The sequence below is a fragment of the Garra rufa genome, chromosome 9 (genome assembly GCF_049309525.1).
Source record: "Garra rufa chromosome 9, GarRuf1.0, whole genome shotgun sequence".
NCBI lineage: Eukaryota > Metazoa > Chordata > Actinopteri > Cypriniformes > Cyprinidae > Garra > Garra rufa.
Window position 1 is genome coordinate 24,453,718 of NC_133369.1, and position 18,142 is coordinate 24,471,859.

Genomic DNA, 18,142 nt, shown 5'->3' on the forward strand with positions numbered 1-18,142 from the left:
AATAAAAATAATAAGAGAAATAAATACATTTGAGTTCTACCTGTTCTAATGAGTAATATTGTTTCAAATCAAGAAATGGGTTTGTGTTTCCTAATAATATTAATAATAGTATAAAAACATTTTGTCTCTTTGAAGTACACATTTGATAGTAACTTGAGTTAGCAAGTTGCAGTTTTATGTTCATGATCAAAATCAGTAATATTGCTAAAAACTGTAGCAACCTCATTTTTATATGGTGAAATGTAATTATTCTGACAGTTTGAGGGTTTTATTTATTAACAATTTGTCTTCCATATTAGCATACATTTAGATCATGATAACCACAATTAAAACCACAAATATAGCACCTCAATACCATGGTGAAAATGTGCTTTCTATGTATTTGTATGAAAAACGGTACTCTAAATACATTTAGTAAATATATAAACGCTATAGCTTAATCACAAAAAATACTGTGATTATATTCTATTATTCCTCCTTCAATACATTTAATACATGTCTAGATTAATAATATAATAAAATTCAACACGAATACCCAGATTTCTGACACAATACCATGGTACAGTTAGTGCCACTACAGTAAATCTGTGGTAAATGATGGTGCTTTGTAGATTAAAAAGCCTTCTGACTGTATCGTTGCGCACAATGTCTTTCCTGTTTGTCAGCGCTGTATCATCTGGCATTAAACCGTGTTATTTGCTGAATTCAAGCACTTCATGCTGGATTTTACTGCACTATGTGGCCGCCTTTTGAAAATTGAGTCTGAATGGCATTACATCGAACATATACCGAACTCTTGTTATCGTTTATCAAGGAAATGGGTTATCATATATTACTATATTACGTTATCCTGTTGGAAAGGTCACGGATCAAAAAGGTAGGGTAGGGTGAAAAACTCCATCTCACTTTCTCATTTCTCCAACTTTAAAGTCGTCCAACATCGTTGTTTTACCTTTTTTTGTAAAGGGAGTTTGATGTTTTTTTTTTCTCTAGACAAGACCTTTATTTCTCAGCTGGGATCGTGTAGGGCCCTTTGACACTGCATTAAAACAGCGATTTGGACCTTTAACCCATTGATCCCCATTGAAGTCCACTATAGGGAGAAAAATCCTGGAATGTTTTCCTCAAAAAAAGTGGGCTTTGACATTATTAAATTCCCTCCTAGTGTGTCATTTTTAAAAATGTTGTCTCTTGTAGGTGTCAACAACAATCGCTCAGACCCCAAACCAGTCTCAGATGCAGGAGACGCATCTCCTGTCAGTACTGGTGGGGGTTTCACCATCTGTGAACCTGTGACCTCTGTTGTTGACCTCCTTCCAGATGAGAGTCAGGACAGTGGCAGGTAAAAAAGAAGGAAACGGAATGAGGAGCATATATAAAAACAACAAAATTAAAAACATTAAACAAAGTTATCATACTTTTTATGTTGTACAGAAGTAGTTACAGCCTTACTTTTTACTACATAACTAAGGGAGGGTGGAAAAACTCCCTGCCTGCTTTGTCTCGGGGAGTGTGCTGTGTCCCTCCTGTGCTGCTGCTCCTGCTGCTACCCGCAATATATGCTACCTTCCTTAAGGACAACAAAGACCAAGACAGTCCCTTATTGCGCAAACGCGCCTCCCTCCCTTTCCCCCCCTGTCCTAACTCTCATTTTTCCTACTTACATTGTTCCTCTGCATTTTGCCACCTCCTTTTTTTTTCCATGTCTGTTCCTTGTCCCACCTGGTGTTTTGCAGCGTCAGTCGTTTTTGTTAGCTTTCAGTTTACACGTATCGCAGTCTTTCTTCGCATCCAGTGAGCGCTATGTCCCGCAATGTTGCACCAAGGCATAAAATAATAAAATAAACAGATTCTGAGCAAATATTATGACTTTTTGCTTTTCAGCTATTTGAAATTTGATGTGTTTGCTTCTTCTTTTAGTAGGTAGATATTTAGCAGACGCTGTCATCCAAAGTGACTTCATGTTCTGCATTTTGGTACAATGGTGATTACTTGTGGGAATTGAACCAGCAACCTGGATTTCAAACATGACTTAGAAACTTAATGTAGCTCCTTTACTTACTGTTTATAGTATATGACATCAAGATGAGCATAACTGGATTAGCTGTGCATTTTTATTTTGCTCGTGCAACTGTCCTTCATGTGGAAGCATTGTTTGTTGCTGGTGTCTGGTGTCTCGCTTTGTTGTTGGCCTTGAGATTTTGTTCAGAGTAGCGTTGAGGTTAGTTGGTTTATAGTTGGAGGTTACTATAGTTTTGGTTGGGTGTTTGTTAATAAACGACTTGTTCTCGGTTATGCTGTAACTATTCGTTCGCCCTATGTTTTTACAGAAAGAAGACAAGGTGGGTCTGCGTGATTGTCTCTGGGATTTTCTGCCAGCCTCAACTGCTACTGATGCACACGTTCTCTTACTAAACAGATGACATTATATTTTTTATGCATATAGTAGAAACATTGTACTGCTATGGTTTTTAAGCTTCACATAAGATTCATAATTAGATTCACACAGACACTCAAACTCACTGCATGGCTAAGTATGGTTCTTCTCAGGTTTTTGGGCTTTAGGAATTGAGGCCAGAAGCATTTGCTTTTTGGGATACTTTGCACGAATGGAGCCTACTTATTAGCCAGTAGTGTTTTATACCAGTATAATTGAGGCTCAAATGCACTGAGATGTTGTAAATGAAACATTAGAAAGAGCTGGAGATAATGTAGATCCCAGAAGGGTCTTTGAACTGATGGGGATGAATGAATCTCCCTTGTGAACTAGTGCTAATAACATGTTATATAGTGGTTTTTGACATCATTTGTCTTCACATTTCATTTACTGTTTCTTCTTCATCACTATTCAATTTTCTGTTTCTATCATCTGTTCATGTTACCTTTGATCTGTGGTCTCTAACCTCCTTGTCATTCAATGTCCCTTCCACCTTTCTTCTACTTCATATTTCATTTCCTTTCCTTTCTTGTCCCCTTTTACTTTTCTTTTCTGTCCTCTTTCCTTTCCTTTTCCTTTTTTTCTTTTCTTTTCTTTTCTTTTCTTTTCTTTTCTTTTCTTTCCTGTCCTTTCCTGTCCTGTCCTTTACTGTCTTGTCCCTTTTCCCTTTCCTTTCCTGTCCTGTCCCTTTTTCTTTCCTTTTCTGTCCTCTTTTCTTTCCTTTCCTTTCCTTTACTGTCCTGTATTGTCCCTTTCCTGTCCTGTCCCTTTTTCCTTTCCTTTTCTGTCCTCTTTTCTTTTTTGTCCTGTCCTGTCCCCCTTTTTTTCTTTCCTTTCCTTTCCTGTCCTGTCCTGTCCTTTACTGTCTTGTCCCTTTTCTCTTTCCTGTCCTGTCCCTTTTTCTTTCCTTTTCTGTCCTCTTTTCTTTTTTGCCCTGTCCTTTCCTTTACTGTCCTGTATTGTCCCTTTCCTTTCCTGTCCTGTCCCTTTTTCCTTTCCTTTTCTGTCCTCTTCTTTTTTGCCCTGTCCTGTCCTGTCCCCCTTTTTTCGTTCCTTTCCTTTCCTGTCCTGTCCTGTCCTGTCCTGTCCTGTCCTTTACTATCTTGTCCCTTTTCCCTTTCCTTTCCTGTCCCTTTTTCCTTTTCTTTTCTGTCCTCTTTTCTTTCCTTTCCTTTACTGTCCTGTATTGTCCCTTTTCCTTTCCTTTTCTGTCCTGTCCCCCTTTTTTCATTCCTTTCCTTTCCTTTCCTTTACCGTCTTGTCCCTTTCCCCTTTCCTGTCCTGTCCCTTTTTTCCTTTCCTTTCCTTTCCTTTTCTGTTCTCTTTTCTTTTCTTTCCTTTCCTTTACTGACCTGTCTTGTCCCTTGTCCCTTTCCTGTCCTGTCCCTTTTTTCCTTTCCTTTTCTGTCCTCTTTTCTTTCCTGTCCTGTCCTCCTTTCTTATCCTTTCCTGTCCTGTCTTGTCCCTTTTTCTTTCCGTTTCTTTTCTGTCCCTTTTTCCTTTCCTTTTTTGTCTTCTTTTCCTTTCCTGTCCTGTCCCTTTTTCTGTCCTCCTTTCCTTTCCTTTCCTTTCCCACCCGTTCTTTTTCTGTTCCATTCTTCTTTTTTCTTCCTCTTTATTTCCTATTCCATGTAATCTTTCCTTAATTTTCTTTTGCTTTTCTTTTCTTTCCTGTCCTGTCCTTTTTTCTTTTCCTTTCCTTTCCTTTACTTTCCTTTACTTTACTTTACTTTACTTTACTGTCCTGTCCTGTCCTGTCCTGTCCTCCTTTCCTTTTTTCTTTTGATTCCTTTCCTTTCCCACCCGTTCTTTTTCTGTTCCATTCTTCTTTTTTCTTCCTCTTTATTTCCTATTCCATGTAATCTTTCCTTAATTTTCTTTTGCTTTTCTTTTCTTTCCTGTCCTGTCCCTATTTCTTTTCCTTTACTTTACTTTACTTTACTTTACTTTACTTTACTTTACTTTTCTGTCCTGTCCTGTCCTGTCCTGTCCTCCTTTCCTTTTTCTTTTGATTCCTTTTCTTTTTTGTATTTTCCCTTTCCTTAAATGCCTTTTGCTCTACCCTTTTTCCTTTCCTCAACCCTTCCTCCCCCCCATCTCTTGGGTATTCAGGAATGTGCGCCGAAGCGAGAGCCTTTGCGTGGAGCGCCGTCACTCTCGCCGTAGTGGCTCTACCCGGGCCAAGCAGTCCCGCTCCCGTAGCGATGTGGACCTGCAGTCAACTTCCACCTCCCACCCCCTCTCACCCTCCCCACAGCATTCAGTCTCGTAAGGCAAAAACTAACCATCACACACACCCAGAAACACTCATACACCTTTTCCACAGGAGACAGCAGCACAAGGGGCTTCTCAGTAACTGACAGAATTCAGAGATTGTAATCATCACCACCTTAACTATTTTTACAATGCTTAACTAGTATGTATCCCTTTTCATTTTTTCCCCATCATTTGTCTCTTTTAGTGCGGAAGGTGGATTGTTGACTGATGGCCTCGTCGCTGGTCCTGCTTTTGGCCCCTTCCCTCAGCAGGAAGAGATGGAGCCCCGTCTCCTGGAGCTGGAGCAGGACCCGCCCAACTGGAGGGCCCTTGCTTCTCCTGAGGACCTAAAAAAACTAAACAAGAAGGAAATCAAAAGACAGGAAGTCATCAATGGTAGTACAAGCAAAAATGTCGAAAAAAATATATGCAGGTTCAAGTGTTTCATTTTGTTAAATCTTCTATGTTGCAGGGTACAATGATGACCATATTTTCTTTGTTTCTCTTTCAGAGCTGTTTACGACAGAGCATGCTCATGTCCGTATGCTGAGTGTATTGCAGACTGTGTTTGCTCGTCCGCTGGAGAGGGAAGAGATTATGAGCACGACTGAGGTGGCCACCATCTTCCCTAGTCTTGATGAGATCATAGAGATGCACTGTACGTATCCACTTCAAACATATTAATATACAAAAATCATGTATTTTAATACTGAAAGCATTTTGATGTATGAAGCTAAATAGTCATGAGCAGCCTTGATACAGCTTAAATTCATTCTTCGTTTTTTCAGATGCTTTCTATGAGAACCTGAAAAAACAGCGGCAGGAGGATGAGTACATTGTCAAAATCATAAGCACGCCACTTATCAACAGGGTAAGTAGCTTAGAGTGTGCTAAATGCTAGTTCTCCATATTTTTTCTCAAGACTGTCATTTAGCATTAATTCTCACAATATGAACTTATATTAGGCATGTCTTTATCTCTGTAGTTCAGTGGATCAGAGGGAGAATGGTTTCAGAAGCTCACCGCACGCTTCTGTAGCTTTCAATCCTGGGCTCTGGAGCAGATAAAGAGCAGACAGAAGAAGGATGCCCGTTTTAATGCTTTCATACTGGTACCTTTACACCTAAAACACTCTTTTTTCGGCAGTCACATAAATGTATTATGATAGGTACAAAACATTTCGGGAGGCTTGGAAGGTAAATGTTCTGTGTTTTGTGTTGTAGGAGGCAGAGAGTAAGCCACAGTGTCGGAGGCTACAGCTGAAGGATATCATTCCCATAGAGATGCAAAGACTAACCAAGTACCCTCTTCTACTGGAAAACATTGCCAAAAACACAGGTAAGTGTTTCAAATCTAAACCTGCTTAATTTCTAAATATATAATATCAGTTTAACACATTGATTTTCTCAAATAAAGGGTTAATTGGTTGAATATTCTGTCATTAATTACTCGCCTTCATCTTCAGAACACAAATTAAGATATTTTTGATGAAATCTGTAAGCTTTCTGATCCTGCATAGACAGCAACGCAACTGACATGTTCAAAGCCCAGAAAGGTAGTAAGAACATTGTTAAAATAGTCCATGTGACATCAGTGTTTCAACCGTAATTTTATGAAGCTACAAGACTTAAAATAACAACTTCCAGTCAGTCTTTGATGCGCATTCATAAGAGTACGATTTTCAGTTTTATTAAACTCAGTGTTGACTAGGGCTGGGTATCGAGTTCGATACTTTTTAAGCACCGACCGAATTGTCTCGATACTATCGAGTATCGAAAAAATCATTTTCGTATATACCCAAGTATATAATCTTGTCAACATCAGTGAGCTAGAAAACGTGCGGCATCTTTAACGTGCCCGGATCAAATGCTGGTGATTAGCTGCGGCAAGGCTGCCTTGAAAATCAATAGTTTACGGCGGTTACGCCCACTCGCCCAGAGCTTGTCAAATGTGAGGCTGTAATGTACATTATACTTTAAAGCATAGCATAAATTTAACGCAAACGATGTTTAAGCGATCAAAAGTATTGCTACATTATGCCAATATTATCGGCAACAGCGTGCGATGCAATATTTGTAAAAAGGTTATGCGTCCAAGACTGGCAACACGTCAAATATGAGAAAACACCAGACACATTCTGTCGGATACAATTCTGGCGCCTCAGTCTCAATATAGTCTCAGTATAGGTACAACGCGACATACATTCACATCAAACGATAACTCAGTTGCACTCACGCAGGGGCATAATTTTCACTGGGGACACGCTTTTCAAAATCCTGTTTGTGTCCTCTGACTTTCAAAAGGTTTTGTTAAAGCAATCTCTTGTATTGTAGAATGCACGCTCATCACCGCCGAGTTTCGCGGGATCGTTGAAACGAAACCAAAAGTGTAAGACGCGCACAAGCATTTAAAGCAATTTTAATACCCCACGTTTAGAGAACGACTCCCCAATGCGCGCAAATTAGGCTACATAAAATATTGAAGCTGTTATTAATATGTGGGCTAATAAATTGTGTAGTTGTCTATTAATAGCTCTGTATCATGCTTGAAGATTCGGTCTCTGTTTGCACTTTGAATTTTGTAAGAGTAGCCTTTAATTTTGATTATGGCTGCATTTATTGTCTACACGACTAAGAAAGAACTGTGTCGTTTATTTTTTGTTATTTATAATATATTTTGTCATTTATTTAGATTTTAATCTAAATGCAGTGGTTGCCTCTAATTTAAATGGCTGTACCTATAATAGAGAAAATAAACATCTTGTTCATGTACTCATATTATCATTCATTCTTGTCCCTTGCTTAAGGTGTAAACTAAATATATTAAAAAGGCTTTCAGAATCAGCCCATTTGCTTGTAAAACATCGGCAATCAAAATCGACCATGAAGAATCAATATCGGTGCTACATGCTAATTTTTCTGAAGAAGAACTGTTGAGTGATTTCAGGTGATCTTAAAAGGTTAGTTCACCAAAAAATGAAAATTCTGTCATTAATAACTCACCCTAATGTTGTTCCAAACCCATAATCTTCCATGTTTCAGAACACAAATGAAGATCATTTGGATTTAATCAAAGAGCTTTCTGATCCTCCTATATTTACTGGATATGCATTTTCAATGCCCAGAAAGGAACCAAAAACATAGTCAAAATAAGTCAATGTGATAAAAGTGGTTCAATCATAATTATATGAAGCTGCGAGAATACTTCTGTGTGCCAAGTAAACAAAAATAACTTTATTCAAAGATTTATCTATGGGAGGATCAGAAAGCTCTTGGATTAAATCCAAAATATCTTCATTTGTAGATAATTAATGACAGAATTTAAATTTTGGGGTGAACTAAACCTTTAAGCAGCAGTGAGCCTCACAAATACTTAAATCTGATTGAGTTAAAACTGTTTGAACTTTATTAAAAAAAAACATTCACTGATATATTGTGTTAACTACACTTTGTTCATTTTGTGCTTTTGTTCCTTTGTTTATTGGTCTTAGAGATAAGCCTGATGTGAAAGTGTCACAAACATCCTGAAAAAGTAATCTTGTTAAAATACATTTCTTAAAATAAAAGTATCGAAAAAAGTATTGTTCGGAACCAGTATCGAATTCAGGGTATCGGTATCGGTATCGGTATCGAACATTTTGGAACGATACCCAGCCCTAGTGTTGACAATAAAAAGTGTTAATTGAACACCGAATAAGCATATTAGAATGATTGCTGATGGATCATGTAACACTAAAGTCTATAGTAAAGGTAGCTGAAAAAAATCACTGGATTAAATATGCATAAATAAATAAGCAAACAGATGAAATCCAATAAATTTGTCAAAATTGGTGTATAACCAATGTTTGTTTCTTACAGATGATGCAGCAGAAAAAGAAAACATTAACCAAGCAGCAGAATCCTGCCGCAAGATCCTCAACCACGTCAATGAAGAAGTCAAATCAATGGAGAACCTGCTGGTGAGAATTCAGTTGAAGTTACTTCAAATAAACAGAGTTTAAACATAATGTGGGGTCTGGCAGCATTTATAAACTCCAGCATGTTATGTATATTGTGGTGTAATACTGTATAGAATTGTTTATAATGTGATTGAAGATTTTGGTCATACCATCCACCCAAGTGGATTGTTTCAACTTAATTCATAATTTCTTTCCCAACCACTATTTGTTTTTTCTACTAAATATTTGTCCATCTTCAATTCAGATTTTAAAAGACTACCAGCGCCGGCTGGACACCTCAGGACTGAAACCGAGCAATGACCTCTACAGTGAGTACAAGGTGAGAAATATCTTGATATCTTATGTATCAGTTACATTGCTAATGCAGACGCTCTGGAACTGATATGATCCACTCTATTCTCTGTCTATCAGAACGTTGATCTGAGCACCAGAAAGATGCTGTTTGAAGGACCTCTGACATGGAGGGTGACCAAGGAGAAAGCAATCGGTAACCCCTGTCAACACATTACCCAAAATAAAAAAATTCTTTCCACTTGCCAAATGCAGGGTTTGAATTTGACTTTTTGAAATTTTAAGGCCTGGAAAATCCTTAAAAGTAGCAATATTACTGAAGAGGTACTTGGAAATTGCTTGAAATATTAAAAGACAATATATCTATGAAATGAGTCTTTAATTTTATCAATAAGCACATGTCTTTTCACACAATTAAAGAAACTTTTTTTTGCCTGATTCAGGTAATGTCATACAACTATTGAGCATAGTAGTATACTATGGCTGAAGATTCAAAAAGAGATACAGATGAACAAAATCAATTGAGTGAGACGTTTTATGCTGGAACTGCTCTGATTGATTAAACATGTGGTTTCGATCTTTCATTTTAAGTGATTCACTAGCAAAAAGCAGTTTAAATTAAGAGCCATTCATTTTCAAATTTCAACGTCACCTGTAATGATTTTAAAAAGTAGCTACACGATAAATCTGTTGCAATATCCATGTGCATCTTGTCAGTAAAGTTGGTTCTGTAATCAGTAGTAAATCTTCATCATGTTCATGCTTTCAAATGGAGCAGCATTTACTGCAGAGCAGTAGTTCACTGACAATCTTCGCAAAACCACGCCGACGATATCATCGGTATTATACAGCACTATTATCAAATCGTATTGCAATAATATAGTTGTTTGCGTAGCTTCTCAGTGAATTACGACTCTGTGTAGTAAATGCTGCCTTATCTGAAAGCACAAGAAAATACCACATTTAATAACATGTTTTTACTCCAAACTCACTTCATAACATCAGTCGAGTGTTTGAAATTATTCCTTCTGTGAGATGATGTAGCCTCTTACACAGAATAAGGCACGCAACCAATTTTCATATTATTGCACAGCCCTATTAAAAAGCACTTATAGTGATGGGTGAAACAGCTTTTCTCTGAATCAGTTTAACCATTGCGTCGCAGAATGATTCACTCTTTCAAAGCAGGGTTCGAAATTAACTTTTTTGATCACCAGCCAAAGTGGCTGGTAACTTTCTGAAGTTACCAGCCAATCAGATTTTCCATTAGACAAATTTTTACGTGGTGAAAATTAGGGGTGCAACGGTTTAAAAAAATTAAAAGTAAAGAAATACGAATAATCTATCTAACTAGAAGCAACAGCACAAATAAATACAATAGAGTAAAGATGCAATAAAATAAACTGATTTTTCGGGGGTTTTTTTAAGTAGGTCTAACATTAGTTTTTAGGTACAGAAACTATGCCGGGGCCCACCTCCTTCTCAGGTCAATTATTCAAAGGCCCCCCTATGCCTGACATTTCCTCTAAAGGTGTTTATTTTTAAACTTTTTTTATTAACTAAAACATTTGTTTTGCCTTTTTATTCTTCTAATGCATGTTATAAAAAACCTCAAACAAACAAACTTTAAATTAAAACTATACTTTTGAATTTAAAAGAAAACCCTCTGCTCAGTTCTAACTTTTTAACATACAGATTTAAATCTCCTGAATTCTTTAATTCAGAGATTCTTTACGACTTCAGAGTATTTTTTAAGCATTTAAGCATTCATTATAAAACACTCACAGGACAATCATTTTGACAACTACGAAAATACTTTGAAATTTCACGCAAAAGTACTATGGATCAGAGCCCCGAAAGCATAAATAGTTTGTGAATCAATAGCGGACTTACAGTACGCGTGCCTAGACTCCGATATACAAGAGTGTCATACATTATGCGCTAGTTCGTTAGTACAATTACTCTGATCGTACCTTTACATTAGCGCGATCGAGGGTTTGTTTCATGCAGCCAAGAGATGAAGTAGAGACCTGTTTTCCCGCGGGGGTAGGCTATAGGTTACTTTTATGCAGGTTTTTGCGGGCGGGAGTGGGGCATAACATAAATATCGCGGGCGGGAGCAGGACGAAATAACATTTCTGCGGGAGTAATATTTGCGCGCGTTCTGAGGCGCGGGTTTGCGCGCTTCAGATGAGCGCACACACAGATCTTCTCACTTCTCACTGCGCGCGCGGGTTTGCGTCTTATGGCTCTTAAATGATGAAACTGGCAAAGCTTAAATGAGTTTAGTTTAAATCCAGATAGCAATGTGTGCAGTTCAGGTATCACCTGCACACGAGCGCTATCAGCACCCGGGAGACGACGGAATAATGACTGCTCATATTACAGCATGCGGCACTCGCACTGAACAATAATGGTTTGTCCAGGGGACAAACGACCCAGAGCGTCTCTGACATGATTTGCATGATTGGCTCAAGCATCACCGGCCAAACTGGCTAGCAAGTTTTCATCAATACCCGCCAAAATGATTTTTAACCCGCATTTGGCGGGTTGGCGGGTGTTAATTTCGAACCCTGTTTCAAAGTGCTCCAGTTGGATTGTGTATTGCGAATCATTTGATTCAGGTCGGGACTTCAAATCGTGTTTCACAAATCATTTGATTTAAATCGGAACTTTGAGTATCGTATGTCATTTGATTTCGACCGGGACTTTAAGTTGCGCGTTGTGACTCATTTGATTTACATCTGAATTTTGCATATTTTACGAACATAGAGAATTCGCAAGTCTTTTGCTTTAGATCGGAACTTCAGAGTGGGTTCTCGAATGATTCACAATCTGTGCTCCGAGTCCTGATAAAAGATGATGGTTTGCATTTATTCGGATTGGGAATTCGGTGCGCGTTTTTTAATCATTTGATTCAATTCGGGACTTTGGAGCACGTTTCGCAAATCATTTGTATCATATCAGGATTTCTAAGTGGTTTCACAAACCTTTTTTTCAGATTTTTTTTCAGACAATGGAAAACATCAAACAATAAGATCTCGGATTGACGTCTTTGAAAATTTTACACTTTACAGTACCTGTATGAACCTTGCAAATGTGTTTATTGGCTTTCAATGCTTTCAATAAAGAATACAACCTCTTACTCGCCCTATTTTTTTTTTTTTTGCAGATGTGCACTGTGTTTTGCTGTCAGACCTGCTGGTCTTGTTTCAGAAGCAGGATGATAAGATGGTTTTGAAGTGTCAGAGCAAAAGCAACATCGCCGTTCAGGAAGGCAAACAGATGCTGAGTCCAATCATCAAACTAGAATCTGTTTTCCTCAGAGATGTGGCCACTGGTGAGTGAGTTACAGTCATAAGCATGGTTTATTCTAAAGAACATGAATTGATATACAGATGCTTTCGTTTTTTCCATCAGACCCAAAGGCCCTCTATGTCATTTTTACTTGGGACAGCGGCGCGCAGATCTATGAACTAGTGGCTCAGTCTGTCGGGGAGAGGAAAAAGTGAGTGTGTGAAGCCATTTATATGGAACTCTTATACGAATGACTGACAGGCAGATGATACGAAATCCCACTTTAAAATTGAAACCAAAAACATGTAATTTGATAAGACACTCACAGTCAGTTTTATGCTCCAGTTGGACAGAGGTGATTAAGTCCACAGTTGATGAGTTGAAGAAGAGGGGCGGGAATAAGCCGGAAAGACCGAGAGTTAACAGCCTGCACAGCAGCACCATTGGACCTGCATACAGCCCGTGAGTGTGCTTTTGGACTAGCAAATGTCGAACTAGCAAGCTCAAGCAGACTGCAATCATTAAAACTCTTTCCATTTCCTTCCTCTAGTGTGCATGCACCTCTTAGCCCCACTGAGAATGGAGGAGACCTGTTAAAACGCGGTGGTGAGACTTTTAACTCTTGGAAATGCATAGCAAGTCTGTCCAAGTAACCTTACCATGGTATTTTAATATAACTGTGTTTTATTTCAACATAGGGCGATTTAAAGACAGCCTTACCGATGAGAAGAGTAGAGAAAGTGATTCTTCACTCATAGACTTCCTAGCCATCAATGGGTTTGACCTGCTCAGCCATACTCACACCCCTCCAGAGAACTTTGCTACTGGTGCTTTGGATGAAGGTCAGAATGTGTGTCATTTTATGCAGGTCTAACAGTGAACACTTACAATTTCATGCTGTTCTTATTTATTTATTTTTTTTGCTTGTATCCCTCACGCAGTCATGTATTTGAAGAGGCTATTTGTTGGGAGTATTAGCCTGTCAGATGACTCTCAGACTCTTGGGGAAAATGGAGGGACGGCATCTGAAAGCCAGGAGGCAGATGGAGGTCAGTCATCAGGTACTGCACACATATGACCTTTAGGTTTTAAGCAGAAGAGGTTCAACCTCCCTCCTTACCGAACCATTCAAGCACTTGGGGGTGTTTTGATTGATTTTGAAATCCTCAATGCCTCCTTTTCCTTCTCAGTGGAGGAATCCAGCACAGGAGGAGGGACTGAAGGAGAAGAGACTGGGGGAGATGGAGGGAATAAAGGAGAAGAGGAAAGAGGGATCAGCGCACCTCTAGTGCTTTCTCAGGAACGCCTAGAGGAGGTGCAGAGGAGACTGCAGACTATTGAAGAGCAACTGAAGAGCCTGCAGGTACGGAGAAACTATTGTAGAAAGAGTACCGAGTGGAGGAGAAAATTGAGTGGGCTCCATCTGAGTGAGGAGAATAGGCTGAGAGATGTGTTTTTATTAAAATGCATCTCTGGGTGTTATGTTTGTTCCCAGGCTTTGGAGGAGGACCATCATAAGTTGCAAGATGCTCTTGCTAAATATTCACTTCAGGGGGGCCATTACAACTGAGAAACATCACAACCTGCTGTTACAAGGTACTACAACATACTTAAAGGGATAGTTCACCCAAAAATGAAAATTCTGTCATTAATTACTCACCCTCATGTCATTCCAAACCTGTAAGACCTTCGTTCATCTTCGGAACACAAGTTAAGGTATTTTTGATGAAATCCAAGAGCTTTCTGACCCTGCATAGACAGCAAAGCAACTGCCACGTGCAAGGCCCAGAAAGGCAGTAAGGAAATCATTAAAATAGTCCATGTGACATCAGTGGTTCAACCGTAATGTTATAAAGCTACGAGAATAATTTTTGTGCGAAAAAAAAAAATATAGCGACTTATTGTAATGACATCAAAATCTCATAGTATAATAATATCTCGAATCTCGAACTATGAAATCCACATTAAATATATTTTTTAAAAAGAAGACAAACGAAGACTTGGGGGAAAAAAATTAAAATGTTGTATATTTTAAAGTTAAATTCTTCTATCTAATGCACTTTGAGAGTTCAAAATTAAGAGCTCCAACCCATGTTCTTAATTAAGAAAACTTAACTTAAAAAAAAGTCAGTGAATTAAATTGTACCTGAAATTTAAAGGGAAATCAACCCTCTTTTTATTTGTGGTATACTGTCTCAGTATTTACGCTGGTGTTTTAGGAAGCCAAATAAATTAGAATATAATAATAATAACATTAATAATAATTGACAATTTTATATTATTGTTATTCCTATGACAGTGATAGTGATGGCCATATATTGTAAATCAGTTGCAGTGTAAATAAATGAAAATGTATATTTTATAGGTATACTATTTTTGCTTTACACTACAGTAGGCCTACTTAAAGTAGGTAGATTTCTACACTTAAAAAAAGATATTTTGAATTTGGACTGCAGTAACCCATTTAAACCACTAGCTGTCAGCAATTCATACTTCACTTTTAAGCTTTTATTTTGATGGAAAACTCCAGCTTCAGTAAAAAAAGGCTTACAAAAACGTGTCTCACTACAAATCTAGTGAAATACTGTAATCATCTGCCGCGAAAATAAAGCATAACTGGTGGCCGTTGCATTCCCAAATGCACGCTAAACTCACAGCACATGCAATAAACAAGCTCACTGCATTCAATGTGAACTGAGCCGTTCTGAGGCACAGAAAACACCGGATCCTGAGCTGACCGCCTAAACGATGCCTGTGCTTCACTTTGAAATGGCTTCATAAAATTACCTTTCTGGGCCTTGAACGTGGTAGTTGCATTGCTGTCTATGCAGGGTCCGAAAGCTCTCAGATTTCATCAAAAATATCTTAATTTGTGTTCTGAAGATGAAAGCTCTTACAGATATAAAATATATAATTAAAGATATAAATATAGCAATTCACTTTTTATCATTGGTCTTCTTTGTCCTCAGATCACTGTATGTGCTGGACTCGAGACTTGCTTTCGAGGGATTCGCTGATTGACTAATTCTGCCTGAATGTTCCTGTTCTATCTCTTCGCTCTTCTCAACTTTCCTTTCAGAAGATTGTCAGCAGGCCTCCAGCACTTTCCATGCCACTGAGAAATGAAATGAAGTGGGTGTTCATGAAGTGATGAAGTGATAATGATCCTTGACTTTGAATGAGTGCGTATGTGTTTCTGTGGAGAGACACCAAAAGATGCCAAAGAAATGTGCAACACCTAGAGCGATAGAGCGAAATGCTACGAGTGCATGTCAAAGCACTGTAACACAAACATGCGCGCACACACACAACGAGAAACCTAAGCATGTCAAAAGTAAAAGTACCAAAAGACTATCTATATTCATAAAAAAGTAGAGTTGCATCTTTGTGAATGCAGTCTGATGCATATGAAGCCTGCTTCTCAGATTGTACTCCTTAGTCAGGTTTTCAATAAGGTATTTTTTGTTCACATTTCAAGATCATCATCCTAATAATTATTACCATACTATATTATTAGATTTTTTTTTAAAATAATAGATATTCAAAAGGATATTAGTCGATTTTTTAGCAGAGTATTGAGCATGCATTGGCCAAAATTTTGTAAAAATGAGAGTAAAAGCATGGACTTTTTTTTAAATCCCGGTTTTTGTTCTTCTTTTGTTGCTGTGAGTGAGAAAAGAACTGCTAAGTTGGATCAGCAGATGGATGAGCAAAGAAAGTAGAGAGAAGGTTTGAAGAAAGTGGGTTCGCTTTATACCTAACCCCTCTGAAGTGAAAACAAGGCAAGCGTTGATCTCGAAAGATGTCGTCAGGGTTTGACATTGCAGGTGTGAGGTAATATGCACATATTACATAACGTTTTGAATGACCAGCTTGCAGGTACATCCACACACCAGTGCCGTTATAACGCAAAGCATGCAAAATGTAAAGCGTTCTCAAACCCAGGTGTTGCAGATTGTACTCTGATAGGTCGACGCAGGTCTTATGATAATCATCACACATTGCCTATTTGTGTGCACTATGCAAATTCTGTTTCTGTGCCTGTAAAAGGCATCAGTCATTTTAGATAGTTTAGATGTTGTCCTTTATGTTTTAGTTACTCTACGCAGTTTTTTTCTCTAATTGCTTGTAATTATGTCGTTTTATTGTTAGTTTGTTTTATTTTAGGGAGTTTTCATTATAAGCAGGACCAAAGAAATGATGAAAACACTTTTGCCTTGGATGGGGAGATTAGCTGTAAATTAGAATGACTTCTAACTCTTGAGTGTTCGCCTTGGCCTGCTGAATCAACCCGTGAAATGGTAAAGTGAACGGAGTGGTTTATAATCCTATGTAAGAGGAGTTTTCTCAGCAGTACTGTAATTATTTTCATGTATTCATGATGCTACTGCAACAGGTTTTTTTTTTTTTTTTTAAACCCTCGACTGATTTTCAAATCATGCCTTATTTTACCTTATTTGTTACATAGTGTGATTTATATTCAATTTTCAATTTTAAGTTGTAGCTGTGTTGAAGGCCCTTGTTCCTTTTCCTGCTGTTTTCCTAGCTGACTACCTACAAAATGGTTTACCAGAACAATTTGCCAGAGGTCTTGGATTCTGCCCAGCAGTGTTGGTCCTTAGTACATGTCAATCAGACCTTTTGTTCATTTTTATATTTAGTTTTTAACTTTTAGAAGTAGCAAACAATGTTTAAAGTTTGATAATGAAACTATAATGGTGCAAGATCTCTTCTACCTACTTCACTTTCTTATAGTCCTTTTGCACAATTATTATTTTTTGCATTCATGATTGCTTGAATGGGTGGATTATTCATTTCATTTCCTTTTACTGTTATTTTTACTTGGAAAATTATGTAATTATCATACTATGCATTGCTATTATAAAAAAAAGCACTGAGAGAGACAAAGTGCACCCTTAACCCGAACAACTATAAAAAGCTTTACTTTTACCACAATTTAAATTCGATTAGAAAGTCTCTTTCAAATTGAGCCATGGATGTTTCTCTTGATAATTGATAAGACAGGGTTTTGGGTGTGGTTTCATTCTCTCTCATTTCTTAAACGTTTCATGTTTATCTGCCACATATACATATACATAGTGATATATCTGTATGTTTAAATGTATTTATAGGGTGCCTTGTGCAGATTGGGTTTGTTTTTATTTTTAAAGGGCTCGTTTAGTCCAGCTGACAAGCCTTTTTGAGATGTTCAGTGTTAAATATTAATCTGAAATTTTGCTCCAGACCCGCCAAATTATAGCAGTTCCACTCATTTGTTGTTCTTAAAATGGCTGAGTGCTTAGCACTCAGTGCTCTTTGTTAGATCTTTTAAACCCTCTGCAATCCATGACTGTCTTTTTATGTAATTCTGTGTACAGGAGTCCACTCATTGCAGGCATTCCATTGCTGTCTGTCTATATAACTGATTATGCAAGGACTATTCTGTGTATTTGGGCTTTGATTTTGTATGTAAGATACATCAAAATTTAGGTACGTTTTTTTTTTATTATTATTTTTTCTTTTTGGTTTTTTAAAATAAATGATCAAAATTGACTTGAGTTTTTATTGTCCTTATTTTCAGCTGAAATCGGTTGATATTAAAGGGGTCAAAGGATGCAAAACTAACTTTTACATGTTGTTTGAACATTAATGTGTGTTGGTAGTTTGTGTACACAACCACCCTACAATTATAAAAATCCACCCAGTAATATTTTTTTAATCTTTAAAAGTAATATCCCCTTTTTAAAATCAGGTCATTCTCAGCTTCTTGTCGGTGTGACAGCAACGGTAGAGGCCGCTCCCACGATAGTAGATTGACATGAGCACCTTACCTTAGACCAGCTCTCACAGAGCTGAAACAGCCCGACTCCGACCGTCATTGTGTCGACTCAGGTGCAAACAAG

The 18,142-nt window shown here is 37.8% G+C and overlaps 1 protein-coding gene across 1 annotated transcript in view; it reads left to right on the forward strand.

The window, feature by feature from the left end:
- The window catches only part of arhgef1 (Rho guanine nucleotide exchange factor (GEF) 1), a 41,614-nt gene extending 25,037 nt beyond the window's left edge, over positions 1-16,577 (forward strand). The window contains exons 12-31 of the mRNA XM_073847792.1: positions 1,198-1,342; positions 2,331-2,342; positions 4,550-4,705; positions 4,899-5,089; positions 5,205-5,351; positions 5,482-5,564; positions 5,679-5,804; positions 5,917-6,031; positions 8,551-8,651; positions 8,896-8,970; positions 9,063-9,138; positions 12,115-12,282; positions 12,363-12,450; positions 12,585-12,701; positions 12,790-12,845; positions 12,938-13,081; positions 13,181-13,300; positions 13,430-13,602; positions 13,735-13,835; positions 15,209-16,577. Coding sequence (XP_073703893.1) covers positions 1,198-1,342; positions 2,331-2,342; positions 4,550-4,705; positions 4,899-5,089; positions 5,205-5,351; positions 5,482-5,564; positions 5,679-5,804; positions 5,917-6,031; positions 8,551-8,651; positions 8,896-8,970; positions 9,063-9,138; positions 12,115-12,282; positions 12,363-12,450; positions 12,585-12,701; positions 12,790-12,845; positions 12,938-13,081; positions 13,181-13,300; positions 13,430-13,602; positions 13,735-13,809 — 2,168 coding nt within the window. The 3' untranslated portion in view covers positions 13,810-13,835; positions 15,209-16,577. The remainder of the gene's footprint in view (positions 1-1,197; positions 1,343-2,330; positions 2,343-4,549; positions 4,706-4,898; positions 5,090-5,204; positions 5,352-5,481; positions 5,565-5,678; positions 5,805-5,916; positions 6,032-8,550; positions 8,652-8,895; positions 8,971-9,062; positions 9,139-12,114; positions 12,283-12,362; positions 12,451-12,584; positions 12,702-12,789; positions 12,846-12,937; positions 13,082-13,180; positions 13,301-13,429; positions 13,603-13,734; positions 13,836-15,208) is intronic.
- The last annotated feature ends 1,565 nt before the right edge of the window (positions 16,578-18,142 follow it).